Raw genomic sequence first — 15,385 nt, forward strand, 5'->3', positions numbered from 1 at the left:
AGAATTAAAACGACTAGATTTTGGTCAACCTGACGTTTCGACCTTTGGTCTAGGCCTTTATCAAAGGATACTATGGATAAAAATGACATAATTACATGTAGGTACTAACTTACAACACAAAGCTTTAAACTTACACACTAGTCTGCCGTTTTTTGTTTCTTAAACATTTAACACTGATTCTTGAAGGTTTCGCGTTAATTATTTGTCAATGCATAATTTGTCTTAACTTGGCTAATGTCTAATTAATATCGGGAAAAAAAATCGGGAAAAAATATAGTTTGACTTGGCGGAAAACTAAAACTGTATCGGGTTTTTCAAAATGGGGAGTGACATGCTTTATGGTTGATGTGATTGAGTATCTGTGGTGCTATAATCTGGGCTATTTGTTGGTCTGTTATTATTGAGAGTGATCTGTGATCTGCGAGAGGTGGTGTTTTGGTATGTGTGAAGAATGCCTGCGTAAGTGATGTTGAGGTTATCTACATCTGTTCTGAAGTTAACTGTGTTTGGTGTGTTCTGGATATGACACATTTCAAGTATTGGTAGATCAGAAGCTTTGTAACTGCGGTCTATTATTTTGGTTTTGCTGAGGTTGAATGTGTGTTCATGATCGATCATGTGTTGTGTGAGAGCTGTTCGTTGTTCGCTGGGCTGGTATGGGGTTGCAAGCAATTTGTTGACATTGGATTTGTGTCCACTGATTCTTGTCTTCAATTGATTTTTTGTCATCCCTATATATGATTTGGCACAATCGTTGCAGGGAATCGAATAGATAACATTGCTGTGTTGTAGTGGTTCTATTGGATCTGTCACTGGTCCTAACAGATTTCTCGTTGTTTTGATGGTTTTTAATGCTATCTTAACTAGGGGATAGTCTTTTTTCAGGATGCTAATTAGAATGGAGCTGAGTGTCGGAATGTTGACCATGGTGCGGTAGGTAATTTCAGGAACGACGTTGTCTCCCGGTGTGCTGTTGGTAATTGGTGTTGCAGGTGCAGTTATCGGTTGTTTGATGCTATTAGTGAGGCGGTTTATCAGAGCGGATGGATAGCTGTTGCGGCGGAGATGTTGAAAGATGATGTGTTTTTGTTGTGTTATGCTGCTGTTGGTGGTCAGACTGGTGACGCGATGAATGAAGTTAGTTGCGACGTTTATCTTCATTGCGAGTGGGTGAAACGAATGGTAATTGAGCAGACGTCCAGATGCTATTGGTTTCGAATACCATTCTGTGCTGAGTGTTTGATTGGCGGAGTGAATGATTTTCGTGTCCAGGTACGGTAGGCTTCCATTGGATTCTTCTTCCATCGTGAATTGTAGGTTAGGATGATACTCATTGAACTTGCAGAGAGTGTTTTGGGTTTCATGTTGTGGGAGAGCTAGTACCAGATCATCTACGTATTTTTTGAGGACTGGTGGAACGAAACTGAGTTTTTTAGTTGTATTGCATAAAAGGTCCTCCATCACCATGTCGGCAAGAATTGGCGATAAGGGGCTCCCCATGGCGGTACCCGTCTGTTGCAAATAAAATTTCCCTCTAAACTGGAAATTGCTACCTTTCAGGCAAAATTCGGTCATTTCCAGAAAAAGATCCAAATCTATGTGAGTGTTTTCGCTTATGCTGGGCCAACGGTCTTTGATGGTTTGTAATATGAGATCTTGGGGCACGTTTGTATACAATGAAACGACATCGAATGATGCGAGGACGTGATTTGGAGGAAGCGTGATCGTATTGATATATCTCGTGAACTCGAAGCTATCGGTTATGTTGTACTCGCTTGTGAATGCTTTCTGTAGTATGCTGGCAATGTATTTGGAAAGCGCGTATGTGGGGGCGGTGATGTTGGGGACAGCGGGGCGAAGCGGCAGGTCGGCTTTGTGAGCCTTTGGCTGACCGTATATACGAGGACAAATGGCTGTGTAGGTGCGAAGGCGGGCGGCGGTGGATGGGTCGACTATCTTTAAGTTGAGCAGTTTACTTACGAGGGAGTTGTTTTTCCGTTGAAGCGTTGCGGTGGGATCTTTGTTCGTATTTTTGTACGTCGGATTATCCAATAAATCTTGCATCTTCTGGTCGTATTCTGCAGTGTACATGACGACCATCCGTTTTCCTTTATCGGATTCTAGTACGCATACTTCTGGGTGTTATTGAAGAAACTTTTTTGTGGTTTTGGCGGCGTTGCGGCAGAATTGGCTCAGTGGGTCTTTGTTATGTTGACATTTTGATCGAGACAGAAAGTTTTGTATTTTATTGACTGCCAAACTTCTATTCCGATCCTGCAATGCTTTCTCTTGAGACGTGCGCAGGATAGATTCCAGGTTAGCAATGATGCAGCGGAATCTGTTTGATGTCGTTGATAGGGAACGAAAACTTTGGACCCAGGCTCAGTAGTGTGGCCATGTCTGTTGGAATGGGGATCTGTGTGGCATTTAGTATGCCTTTTTCGTTGTAGGCGGGTAGTGCATCCGATAGTGCACTGGCTTTGATCATTAAGCGTTCGATCTTGGATTCAGTTTTTCTCCGCAGTTGCCTTTCTTTAGACTCTGCAGATTGGGTTTGAGTTACAAAAAATCTGGAGGCGAAAGTATTGTTAGTATCTTCGACTTCTATATTGATTTTGACGTTTTGCAGGTTTTTCTTGAGGATGCCTATTTTGTAAAAGGTGTGCTGGATTTCAATGTTCAAAATAGATTTTCTGAAACGTTCAACTATCCTTTGTAGTTTATGTGTGTACGGGCTACGCTCTTCGAGAAGTGGGTGTATGCATCTGATGGGGTTTGCGATGTGTGCGGGAAAAACGCCAGTACGTCGACACTTAATTAGGAAATCCTTGCGAACGACCATGTTGCAGAGTTTGGTGTTTTGCTGAGCATATTCTTTGAGTAGTATTACAGTTGCTTGCCCGTGATTGTGTTGTACTTGCTGGAAGAAACCTTGTTGTAAAGCAGCCATTTTGTAGATAGTAGCGGAGATCGACCGGAATAATTGTTACAGAGGTGGGATGGCTTTCTCGGTCTTGAAGAATTAAAACGACTAGAGACTGGTCAACCTGACGTTTCGACCTTTGGTTTAGGCCTTTATCAAAGGATACTATGGATAAAAATGACATAATTACATGTAGGTACTAACTAACAACACAAAGCTTTAAACTTACACACTAGTCTGCCGTTTTTTGTTTCTTAAACATTTAACACTGATTCTTGAAGGTTTCGCGTTGATTATTTGTCAATGCATAATTTGTCTTAACTTGTCTAATGTCTAATTAATATCGGGAAAAAAAAAATCGGGAAAAAATATAGTTTGACTTTGCTGAAAACTAAAACTGTGTCGGGTTTTTCAAAATGGGGAGTGACATGCTTTATGGTTGATGTGATTGAGTATCTGTGGTGCTATAATCTGGGCTATTTGTTGGTCTGTTATTATTGAGAGTGATCTGTGATCTGCGAGAGGTGGTGTTTTGGTATGTGTGAAGAATGCCTGCGTAAGTGGTGTTGAGGTTATCTACATCTGTTCTGAAGTTAACTGTGTTTGGTGTGTTCTGGATATGACACATTTCAAGTATTGGTAGATCAGAAGCTTTGTAACTGCGGTCTATTATTTTGGTTTTGCTGAGGTTGAATGTGTGTTCATGATCGATCATGTGTTGTGTGAGAGCTGTTCGTTGTTCGCTGGGCTGGTATGGGGATGCAAGCAATTTGTTGACATTGGATTTGTGTCCACTGATTCTTGTCTTCAATTGATTTTTTGTCATCCCTATATATGATTTGGCACAATCGTTGCAGGGAATCGAATAGATAACATTGCTGTGTTGTAGTGGTTCTATTGAATCTGCCATTGGTCCTAACAGGTTTCTCGTTGTTTTGATGGTTTTTAATGCTATCTTAACTAGGGGATAGTCTTTTTTCAGGATGCTAATTAGAATGGAGCTGAGTGTCGGAATGTTGACCATGGTGCGGTAGGTAATTTCAGGAACGACGTTGTCTCCCGGTGTGCTGTTGGTGGTTGGTGTTGCAGGTGCAGTTATCGGTTGTTTGATGCTATTTGTGAGGCGGTTTATCAGAGCGGATGGATAGCTGTTGCGGCGGAGATGTTGAAAGATGATGTGTTTTTGTTGTGTTATGCTGCTGTTGGTGGTCAGACTGGTGACGCGATGAATGAAGTTAGTTGCGACGTTTATCTTCATTGCGAGTGGGTGAAACGAATGGTAATTGAGCAGACGTCCAGATGCTATTGGTTTCGAATACCATTCTGTGCTGAGTGTTTGATTGGCGGAGTGAATGATTTTCGTGTCCAGGTACGGTAGGCTTCCATTGGATTCTTCTTCCATCGTGAATTGTAGGTTAGGATGATACTCATTGAACTTGCAGAGAGTGTTTTGGGTTTCATGTTGTGGGAGAGCTAGTACCAGATCATCTACGTATTTTTTGAGGACTGGTGGAACGAAACTGAGTTTTTTAGTTGTATTGCATAAAAGGTCCTCCATCACCATGTCGGCAAGAATTGGCGATAAGGGGCTCCCCATGGCGGTACCCGTCTGTTGCAAATAAAATTTCCCTCTAAACTGGAAATTGCTACCTTTCAGGCAAAATTCGGTCATTTCCAGAAAAAGATCCAAATCTATGTGAGTGTTTTCGCTTATGCTGGGCCAACGGTCTTTGATGGTTTGTAATATGAGATCTTGGGGCACGTTTGTATACAATGGAACGACATCGAAAGATACGAGGACGTGATTCGGAGGAAGCGTGATCGTATTGATATATCTCGTGAACTCGAAGCTATCGGTTATGTTGTACTCGCTTGTGAATGCTTTCTGTAGTATGCTGGCAATGTATTTGGAAAGCGCGTATGTGGGGGCGGTGATGTTGGGGACAGCGGGGCGAAGCGGCAGGTCGGCTTTGTGAGCCTTTGGCTGACCGTATATACGAGGACAAATGGCTGTGTAGGTGCGAAGGCGGGCGGCGGTGGATGGGTCGACTATCTTTAAGTTGAGCAGTTTACTTACGAGGGAGTTGTTTTTCCGTTGAAGCGTTGCGGTGGGATCTTTGTTCGTATTTTTGTACGTCGGATTATCCAATAAATCTTGCATCTTCTGGTCGTATTCTGCAGTGTACATGCCGACCATCCGTTTTCCCGTTGGCCCAGCATAAGCGAAAAAACTCACATAGATTTGGATCTTTTTCTGGAAATGACCGAATTTTGCCTGAAAGGTAGCAATTTCCAGTTTAGAGGGAAATTTTATTTGCAACAGACGGGTACCGCCATGGGGAGCCCCTTATCGCCAATTCTTGCCGACATGGTGATGGAGGACCTTTTATGCAATACAACTAAAAAACTCAGTTTCGTTCCACCAGTCCTCAAAAAATACGTAGATGATCTGGTACTAGCTCTCCCACAACATGAAACCCAAAACACTCTCTGCAAGTTCAATGAGTATCATCCTAACCTACAATTCACGATGGAAGAAGAATCCAATGGAAGCCTACCGTACCTGGACACGAAAATCATTCACTCCGCCAATCAAACACTCAGCACAGAATGGTATTCGAAACCAATAGCATCTGGACGTCTGCTCAATTACCATTCGTTTCACCCACTCGCAATGAAGATAAACGTCGCAACTAACTTCATTCATCGCGTCACCAGTCTGACCACCAACAGCAGCATAACACAACAAAAACACATAATCTTTCAACATCTCCGCCGCAACAGCTATCCATCCGCTCTGATAAACCACCTCACTAATAGCATCAAACAACCGATAACTGCACCTGCAACACCAACCACCAACAGCACACCGGGAGACAACGTCGTTCCTGAAATTACCTACCGCACCATGGTCAACATTCCGACACTCAGCTCCATTCTAATTAGCATCCTGAAAAAAGACTATCCCCTAGTTAAGATAGCATTAAAAACCATCAAAACAACGAGAAATCTGTTAGGACCAGTGACAGATCCAATAGAACCACTACAACACAGCAATGTTATCTATTCGATTCCCTGCAACGATTGTGCCAAATCATATATAGGGATGACAAAAAATCAATTGAAGACAAGAATCAGTGGACACAAATCCAATGTCAACAAATTGCTTGCATCCCCATACCAGCCCAGCGAACAACGAACAGCTCTCACACAACACATGATCGATCATGAACACACATTCAACCTCAGCAAAACCAAAATAATAGACCGCAGTTACAAAGCTTCTGATCTACCAATACTTGAAATGTGTCATATCCAGAACACACCAAACACAGTTAACTTCAGAACAGATGTAGATAACCTCAACACCACTTACGCAGGCATTCTTCACACATACCAAAACACCACCTCTCGCAGATCACAGATCACTCTCAATAATAACAGACCAACAAATAGCCCAGATTATAGCACCACAGATACTCAAACACATCAACCATAAAGCATGTCACTCCCCATTTTGAAAAACCCGATACAGTTTTAGTTTTCCGCCAAGTCAAACTATATTTTTTCCCGATTTTTTTCCCGATATTAATTAGACATTAGACAAGTTAAGACAAATTATGCATTGACAAATAATTAACGCGAAGCCTTCAAGAATCAGTGTTAAATGTTTAAGAAACAAAATACGGCAGACTAGTGTGTAAGTTTAAAGCTTTGTGTTGTTAGTTAGTACCTACATGTAATTATGTCATTTTTATCCATAGTATCCTTTGATAAAGGCCTAAACCAAAGGTCGAAACGTCAGGTTGACCAAAATCTAGTCGTTTTAATTCTTCAAGACCGAGAAAGCCATCCCACCTCTGTAACAATTATTCCGATCGATCTCCGCTACTATCTACAAAATGGCTGCTTTACAACAAGGTTTCTTCCAGCAAGTACAACACAATCACGGGCAAGCAACTGTAATACTACTCAAAGAATATGCTCAGCAAAACACCAAACTCTGCAACATGGTCGTTCGCAAGGATTTCCTATATAAGTGTCGACGTACTGGCGTTTTTCCCGCACACATCGCAAACCCTACCAGATGCATACACCCACTTCTCGAAGAGCGTAGCCCGTACACACATAAACTACAAAGGATAGTTGAACGTTTCAGAAAATCTATTTTGAACATTGAAATCCAGCACACCTTTTACAAAATAGGCATCCTCAAGAAAAACCTGCAAAACGTCAAAATCAATATAGAAGTCGGTGATACTGACAATACTTTCGCCTCCAGATTTTTTGTAACTCAAACCCAATCTGCAGAGTCTAAAATAAGGCAACTGCGGAGAAAAACTGAATCCAAGATCGAACGCTTAATGATCAAAGCCAGTGCACTATCGGATGCACTACCCGCCTACAACGAAAAAGCCATACTAAATGCCACACAGATCCCCATTCCAACAGACATGGCCACACTACTGAGCCTGGGTCCAAAGTTTTCGTTCCCTATCAACGACATCAAACAGATTCCGCTGTACCACGTCATTGCTAACCTGGAATCTATCCTGCGCACGTCTCAAGAGAAAGCAGTGCAGGATCGGAATAGAAGTTTGGCAGTCAATAAAATACAAAACTTTCTGTCTCGATCAAAATGTCAACATAACAAAGACCCACTGAGCCAATTCTGCCGCAACGCCGCCAAAACCACAAAAAAGTTTCTTCAAGAACACCCAGAAGTATGCGTACTAGAATCCGATAAAGGAAAACGGATGGTCGTCATGTACACTGCAGAATACGACCAGAAGATGCAAGATTTATTGGATAATCCGACGTACAAAAATACGAACAAAGATCCCACCGCAACGCTTCAACGGAAAAACAACTCCCTCGTAAGTAAACTGCTCAACTTAAAGATAGTCGACCCATCCACCGCCGCCCGCCTTCGCACCTACACAGCCATTTGTCCTCGTATATACGGTCAGCCAAAGGCTCACAAAGCCGACCTGCCGCTTCGCCCCGCTGTCCCCAACATCACCGCCCCCACATACGCGCTTTCCAAATACATTGCCAGCATACTACAGAAAGCATTCACAAGCGAGTACAACATAACCGATAGCTTCGAGTTCACGAGATATATCAATACGATCACGCTTCCTCCAAATCACGTCCTCGCATCATTCGATGTCGTTTCATTGTATACAAACGTGCCCCAAGATCTCATATTACAAACCATCAAAGACCGTTGGCCCAGCATAAGCGAAAACACTCACATAGATTTGGATCTTTTTCTGGAAATGACCGAATTTTGCCTGAAAGGTAGCAATTTCCAGTTTAGAGGGAAATTTTATTTGCAACAGACGGGTACCGCCATGGGGAGCCCCTTATCGCCAATTCTTGCCGGCATGGTGATGGAGGACCTTTTATGCAATACAACTAAAAAACTCAGTTTCGTTCCACCAGTCCTCAAAAAATACGTAGATGATCTGGTACTAGCTCTCCCACAACATGAAACCCAAAACACTCTCTGCAAGTTCAATGAGTATCATCCTAACCTACAATTCACGATGGAAGAAGAATCCAATGGAAGCCTACCGTACCTGGACACGAAAATCATTCACTCCGCCAATCAAACACTCAGCACTGAATGGTATTCGAAACCAATAGCATCTGGACGTCTGCTCAATTACCATTCGTTTCACCCACTCGCAATGAAGATAAACGTCGCAACTAACTTCATTCATCGCGTCACCAGTCTGACCACCAACAGCAGCATAACACAACAAAAACACATCATCTTTCAACATCTCCGCCGCAACAGCTATCCATCCGCTCTGATAAACCGCCTCACTAATAGCATCAAACAACCGATAACTGCACCTGCAACACCAACCACCAACAGCACACCGGGAGACAACGTCGTTCCTGAAATTACCTACCGCACCATGGTCAACATTCCGACACTCAGCTCCATTCTAATTAGCATCCTGAAAAAAGACTATCCCCTAGTTAAGATAGCATTAAAAACCATCAAAACAACGAGAAACCTGTTAGGACCAGTGACAGATCCAATAGAACCACTACAACACAGCAATGTTATCTATTCGATTCCCTGCAACGATTGTGCCAAATCATATATAGGGATGACAAAAAATCAATTGAAGACAAGAATCAGTGGACACAAATCCAATGTCAACAAATTGCTTGCAACCCCATACCAGCCCAGCGAACAACGAACAGCTCTCACACAACACATGATCGATCATGAACACACATTCAACCTCAGCAAAACCAAAATAATAGACCGCAGTTACAAAGCTTCTGATCTACCAATACTTGAAATGTGTCATATCCAGAACACACCAAACACAGTTAACTTCAGAACAGATGTAGATAACCTCAACATCACTTACGCAGGCATTCTTCACACATACCAAAACACCACCTCTCGCAGATCACAGATCACTCTCAATAATAACAGACCAACAAATAGCCCAGATTATAGCACCACAGATACTCAATCACATCAACCATAAAGCATGTCACTCCCCATTTTGAAAAACCCGACACAGTTTTAGTTTTCCGCCAAGTCAAACTATATTTTTTCCCGATTTTTTTTCCCGATTTTAATTAGACATTAGCCAAGTTAAGACAAATTATGCATTGACAAATAATTAACGCGAAACCTTCAAGAATCAGTGTTAAATGTTTAAGAAACAAAAAACGGCAGACTAGTGTGTAAGTTTAAAGCTTTGTGTTGTTAGTTAGTACCTACATGTAATTATGTCATTTTTATCCATAGTATCCTTTGATAAAGGCCTAGACCAAAGGTCGAAACGTCAGGTTGACCAAAATCTAGTCGTTTTAATTCTTCAAGACCGAGAAAGCCATCCCACCTCTGTAACAATTATTCCGGTCGATCTCCGCTACTATTCAAAAATATACTTAAAATTAAATGATAATTTCCAAAGGTACGTTGAAAAAAAAAAAAACAAAGCAAAACTTGTGGAAACGCCTAGTACATTGCAGTAGTTTGGAGGTAACCAATTGAATGCTATTATGCGTAGTGTACAAAAACAATCTTGAAAAATACATTTGGATTATCTCAGCAATGAATGTATTGATTTGATTTCCTTGGCTGCAATTGGAAGGGTTTGAAGGCCATTAGGTCATCATCGGACATTTGTTTGATCCTATGGTTCATGCAAAAGTTACAAAACAAAACGTGTTTACATGATATGAGACCAATTAAACATGCTATGATAGCAATTGAACAAAAAAAAATCCTAACATCGGTTTGACCAAATGAAGCAATTTGGTGCTAGGAATGTTCGTAAGAATATTCTGAAATCTATGCTTAGCAAAATAAGCAAAGCCTTGGTGCTACATTCCGATTCGTTCATTATACACAGACCTCGCAGTCAAATGTTTAGTGTAAAGGACAATAGACCTTTTTACGTACGAATGTATTAGTGCACCTAGTTGAGGGAAGTATTTACAAATCGCCTTTTTGTTTGCTATGCTATGTTTTTGGCAGCTGGACAAATATTCAGTTGAATACTTATCATAAGTTTTTAGAAATTTAGAATTTTTCAACGTCATTGATGCACACATCTCCTCTATTGGTGAGCACTGTAAATGAGATTGTGTTTGTCTGTGGCGACTACAATCAGCCGCGTATCATGTGGATGCCCGATTCTCTTCCAGCCTCCGATCAACTACCTGCGGCTAGTGCGACTCTGATAGATGGTACTGATTTTTTGAATCTAAAGCAGCAAAACTTTCAACGGAATCATAACGATCGCACGCTGGATCTGGTTTTTTGTTCTTCTGAGCACCGACTTACTGTGGATAGTTGTATCACACCTCTGCTCCCTGTCGACCGCCACCATCCGCCCCTGACAATCAAGCTACCTAACTTGTGTTCCAATAGCGCTGCTTTAGTAAGCGCAGAGAGTATAACACGATCACTGAATTATCGCAAAATTGATTTCGTCGCACTCGAAGATTACTTGTTGGGTTTCGACTGGACTTTTATATATCTATGCACTGATGTCGACGATATGACTGCACATTTTTGCGACGTTATAATCCAGTGGTTAAACGTAAATGTACCGTTAGTGAAGCGACCGAATAACCCTGCGTGGTGCACACGTCGGTTGCGCGATCTGAAACGATTTCGGAATAATGCACAGCGAAAATATCGTCGTCTGAAAACGCTGATAACGAAACGCAATTTCAAAAGCGCCAGCGACGAATACCGTCGCCTTAATAGTGAATTGTACAAATCGTACGTCCTACGTGTGCAGACAGACCTCCGTAGAAACCCCAGAAATTTTTGGAACTTCGTCAACTCCAAAAGAAAATGCTCCTCGATACCTGTAAATGTTTATCTGGATAATTCAGTTTCTGCTTCACAATCTGACTCATGTGAGCTCTTCGCAAATTTTTTCGCCTCCGTGTTTGCTGACAGAGTTGCCTCGAATTTCGATGCGGAAATTGCGGCGGCTGCCGTCCCGGCCGGTTCGACTGATTTAACCACATTTGAAGTTACCACCGACTTGATACTAAGTGCAGCGAAGAAACTTAAACGTTCTTATTCACCGGGACCCGATGGCATAATTATCAGTCGATGTGCCACTGTGTTGGCAAATCCACTGCGCTGTATTTTTAACAAATCGTTTGAGCAACGAAAATTTCCCGAAGTGTGGAAACAGTCTTTTATGTTTCGAATACTAAAATCTGGCGACCGACTAAATGTCAGGAACTATCGTGGCATCACTAGTCTTTCGGCAGGCTCTAAACTGTTTGAGATTCTAGTTAGCGATGTCATGCTTCATTGTACTAAAAATTACATATCTACCACGCAACATGGATTTATACCGAATCGCTAAGTGTGTACAAATCTATTGGAGTTCACTTCAACGTGTATCTCAAATATGGAACAAAGAGCTCAAATAGATGTCATTTACACCGATTTGAAGGCTGCCTTTGATCGCATTGACCATTGCATATTGTTGCATAAAATTACCCGTCTAGGAGCATCACGTTAGTTTATCGAATGGCTGAGCTCATACTTATGTGGCCGGATTCTACGTGTGAAAATTGGTTCTTGCGTTTCATCGCAGTTCACGAATACATCGGGAGTTCCACAAGGTAGCAACATGGGGCCTTTACTGTTTGCGCTTTTTTTCAATGATGCTATGCTACTGTTAAAGGTTGGTTGTAAGTTGGTATACGCGGATGATTTAAAGTTGTATTTGGTAGTCCGTACAATTGACGATTGCCGCCGTCTACAAGCTCTGCTAAATGTTTTCGTCGACTGGTGCCACAGGAACTGGCTAGTAATCAGCATTAAAAAATGCGAGGTTATGACATTTCACCGAATTTCAAACCCGATCATGTTCGTTTATCGCATCGAAGGACTTGAGCTGAAAAGAGTCGACCGTGTGTGCGACCTTGGTGTTTTACTCAATGCCAAGCTTAATTTCCATTTGCATCATGCCAGCTTAGTATCGAAAGCGAATCGACAATTAGGATTTATTGCTAAAATTAGCCGTGACTTCAGAGATCCTCACTGTATAAAAGCGCTCTACTGTTCACTGGTACGACCATTACTCGAAAACTGCAGCATGATCTGGTTCCCCCACCAGCTATCTTGGTGTTTGCGGATAGAACGTGTTCAAAAAAGATTCGTACGATTCGCACTACGGGATCTACCCTGGCGTGATCCGGATAACCTCCCACCGTATACTGATCGCTGTAAGCTACTTGGCCTTGACACACTTGAACATCGCCGAAAAATACAGCAAGCTGCTTTCGTTGCGAAAATTATGAATGGAGAAATCGATTCACCGTCGCTCCTGTACCAGCTAAACTTCCGTGCTTCTCAACGTGCCTTAAGATCTACTGGCTTGCTTCAAACCTCCTTACACCGCACATCATTTGGATTCTACGAACCTGTCACCGCTGCAGTCAGAACCTTCCTGAGTGTTGAAGATTTTTTTGAGTTTGGCGAATCATCCCGCAAGTTTGTGTACAAGTTGAAGCAAGCAAATATTTTGTAGACTTGACCCTGATTCATGTTATTTATTAAGACTTTTGTCAGATAAATTGAAGTAAAATAAACAAAATAAACAAAATCAGTCAAACCGTTGAAAAAAAAAATCAATTAGTTTATCAGTTCCCATGTAAACTGATCACTTTTTGTTACGTCATTTTTGAATGAACCTTCGGATCAAAACGATATTTTCCATCAACTAACTAGACTTTAAGCTCTTTTAAACGCGACTAAGAACAATCGAATCGGTTCAGCCGTTGCTGAGAAAATCGAGATATATTGGTCGTAAGAATGAAAATAATCACACATACACATACTTCCGCACACATACACACCGTATTCGATTTTTGAAACAGGAATAATTGGTACCTATAGCTTCAGGTATGAAAGCACTCAAAAAAAAAAATATGTTTGGGGCAAAATGAAGTTGTTTCTTGTCCCAAATAAATTCGAATGTTGTATGTGTGGAAATCCACACACCAGGGTAAACAACGTAAGTTTTTAAATATCTCATCAACCAAAAATATTTTTCCCTTGGAGAAAATGTATTTTGTGTAAGATTGATGTTTTAGGAATTGTCAAGAAGTTTCATCAAAATCGATCGAGAAGTTTTCGAAAAAAATCAAAACAAAATTCATTTGTGTGGTTTCCCACACAAGGGTTCAATGAAGGTTAAAATCATCAGAATACAAATATTTTGAAAAATGTTTGAATTAGAATTTTCATAAAAAAATTAATCTACCATAAAAGAAATATTTTTCATTTCTCCATCCTGGACTTTTTTTAAAAAGTTGCGTATTAACGTCAAGTTTCTTTAAAGAAAAATAAAAAAAAATCAACTCTTTTTTTTAAATTGAAATTTAATGTTTATTTTTAATTTTTTTTTGGTCGAAAAAAAAAAATTTTTTTTGTACAGTGTATATTTTTTTCATGATGCATTTTCGATTCGTTACAACTCATTCTCAGACAGTTTTTCTATACAACCAACGGTTTCTGGGCTACAATGCTTCGAATGCAACCTATGTCAAAAGGCATACGCCCTTTTAGAATGTAACTCATGGGTGTAAAAAATCTCTCCACCTGTGAAAAATGCTCAGTTTGCTAAGCCAAATACGTGTGCAAAGTTTCATTCAAATCAAAAATGGTCGATAAAATTTTCGCGTATTTCCAGGCGATTTGAAATGATTTTGCTCCATTGTCTCTTCTAGCTAATGGCCAACTGAGCGGGGTGGCAGATGTGACGTCAAACCTGGCGCAGAAATACCTAAATGTTCCGTCACGTAGGATTTTGTCATACGGCATATTTTAGCTTAGTCCGAAAAGAAAGTAAGCTTTCTGTTGACTGTAATGAAAACAGGTAGAGTGTAAACCGGGCCGCGGCCTTCTGCCGTTGTCCACCAAAACAAGATTATTTGTAAAGAAAGCAGGAAAGATCTTGAAGAAAGACCGCGTACGGTTCTGCTATGCAAACGTTGGAAAAGCACTTTGTCTTCCGCGATGAACAACCAGTAAAGCCACCGAATTGCATAACTCGGTAATTAAACACAAAGAACTCGACTAACGGTAGCGTCGCCCATGCTCACGCGCGGGTTCTTAGCGCTCACGCCAGGGGTAAAAATATTTTCCCGTTTTCATGACCTTTTAGGTCATGAAATCATGAATGATGTTTTCCGACAGACTCATGATATCATGATGTTAACACCGAATATCATGAGCTATGAAAAGCATTTTCAAGAATGTGACTCATGGCTATTATAAGCGTAACACATCGCTGTCGCGTGGACTTATAGAATCATGAGTTATGAATCATGATACCATAAGTTGGACTCTGAATATCGTGAGCTACTCAGAGCGTTTTTATAAATACGACTCATGACTGCTATAAACGTAACACATATCTGTCAAACTGCGCGCCGGTATATTTAGTGATTGCAAGTTCAGAAACCGTGATTAATACCGTAGGTGGACTCGCGTATTTAATGTGCAAAACAAGGTTTTCGGGAGTGAACGTGTTGATAAAACATATGACGAGTGTCCGGCTGCATAAATTTACTCAACACAGTATTATCAAGTGCGGTTGAAACAACTGTAGCAGAGAACATAATATCGGAAAAAAATTCGGATTGGAGATCGAAAAGGATACAAAAAAATAAACAACTACTGATACCAGGTCTATAATATAATATGATTATCGACGTAGTGCTCGTATACAAATAGCCGTAAAGTTTGTATTTTCCATCAAGCTCAGTTTAGAGTTCCATCGCTTGAAATGTAAACTCGTTGTTGTTGTTGCTGCTAGAATTGATGGATAAGAAGCTGTGCGGCGAGTGTCATCTGCCTATTAATGATTTGAAACCAGTGCCCCGCGGTTTCTGCGAAGCCTTTCGTCACATCGGCTAGCAATGTTGTGAAATTAA

At 41.1% G+C, this 15,385-nt stretch overlaps 4 protein-coding genes across 4 annotated transcripts; 2 read left to right on the forward strand and 2 right to left on the reverse strand.

The window, feature by feature from the left end:
- Nucleotides 1–336: 336 nt before the first annotated feature.
- Nucleotides 337–2,091, reverse strand: LOC129728730 (uncharacterized). The gene has a single exon (XM_055687186.1). The coding sequence runs from the start codon at nucleotides 2,089–2,091 to the stop codon at nucleotides 337–339; it is 1,755 nt and encodes a 584-aa protein (XP_055543161.1).
- A 1,265-nt stretch (nucleotides 2,092–3,356) lies between these two features.
- On the reverse strand, nucleotides 3,357–5,111 carry LOC129728731 (uncharacterized). Its single transcript, XM_055687187.1, has one exon. It carries the CDS (start codon nucleotides 5,109–5,111, stop codon nucleotides 3,357–3,359), a length of 1,755 nt encoding a protein of 584 aa, XP_055543162.1.
- Nucleotides 5,112–5,258: 147 nt separating this feature from the next.
- Nucleotides 5,259–6,422, forward strand: LOC129728733 (uncharacterized). The gene has a single exon (XM_055687189.1). It carries the CDS (start codon nucleotides 5,259–5,261, stop codon nucleotides 6,420–6,422), a length of 1,164 nt encoding a protein of 387 aa, XP_055543164.1.
- A 403-nt stretch (nucleotides 6,423–6,825) lies between these two features.
- On the forward strand, nucleotides 6,826–9,444 carry LOC129728734 (uncharacterized). Its single transcript, XM_055687190.1, has one exon. The coding sequence runs from the start codon at nucleotides 6,826–6,828 to the stop codon at nucleotides 9,442–9,444; it is 2,619 nt and encodes an 872-aa protein (XP_055543165.1).
- Nucleotides 9,445–15,385: the final 5,941 nt, after the last annotated feature.

This window comes from Wyeomyia smithii, chromosome 3, assembly GCF_029784165.1.
Source record: "Wyeomyia smithii strain HCP4-BCI-WySm-NY-G18 chromosome 3, ASM2978416v1, whole genome shotgun sequence".
Classification (NCBI taxonomy): domain Eukaryota; kingdom Metazoa; phylum Arthropoda; class Insecta; order Diptera; family Culicidae; genus Wyeomyia; species Wyeomyia smithii.

Excerpts from the sequence above, each read along its gene's own strand:
- LOC129728730 (XM_055687186.1), bottom strand. The coding sequence starts at position 2,091 with ATGTACACTGCAGAATACGACCAGAAGATGCAAGATTTATTGGATAAT.
- LOC129728731 (XM_055687187.1), bottom strand. The coding sequence starts at position 5,111 with ATGTACACTGCAGAATACGACCAGAAGATGCAAGATTTATTGGATAAT.
- LOC129728733 (XM_055687189.1), top strand. The coding sequence starts at position 5,259 with ATGGGGAGCCCCTTATCGCCAATTCTTGCCGACATGGTGATGGAGGAC.
- LOC129728734 (XM_055687190.1), top strand. The coding sequence starts at position 6,826 with ATGGCTGCTTTACAACAAGGTTTCTTCCAGCAAGTACAACACAATCAC.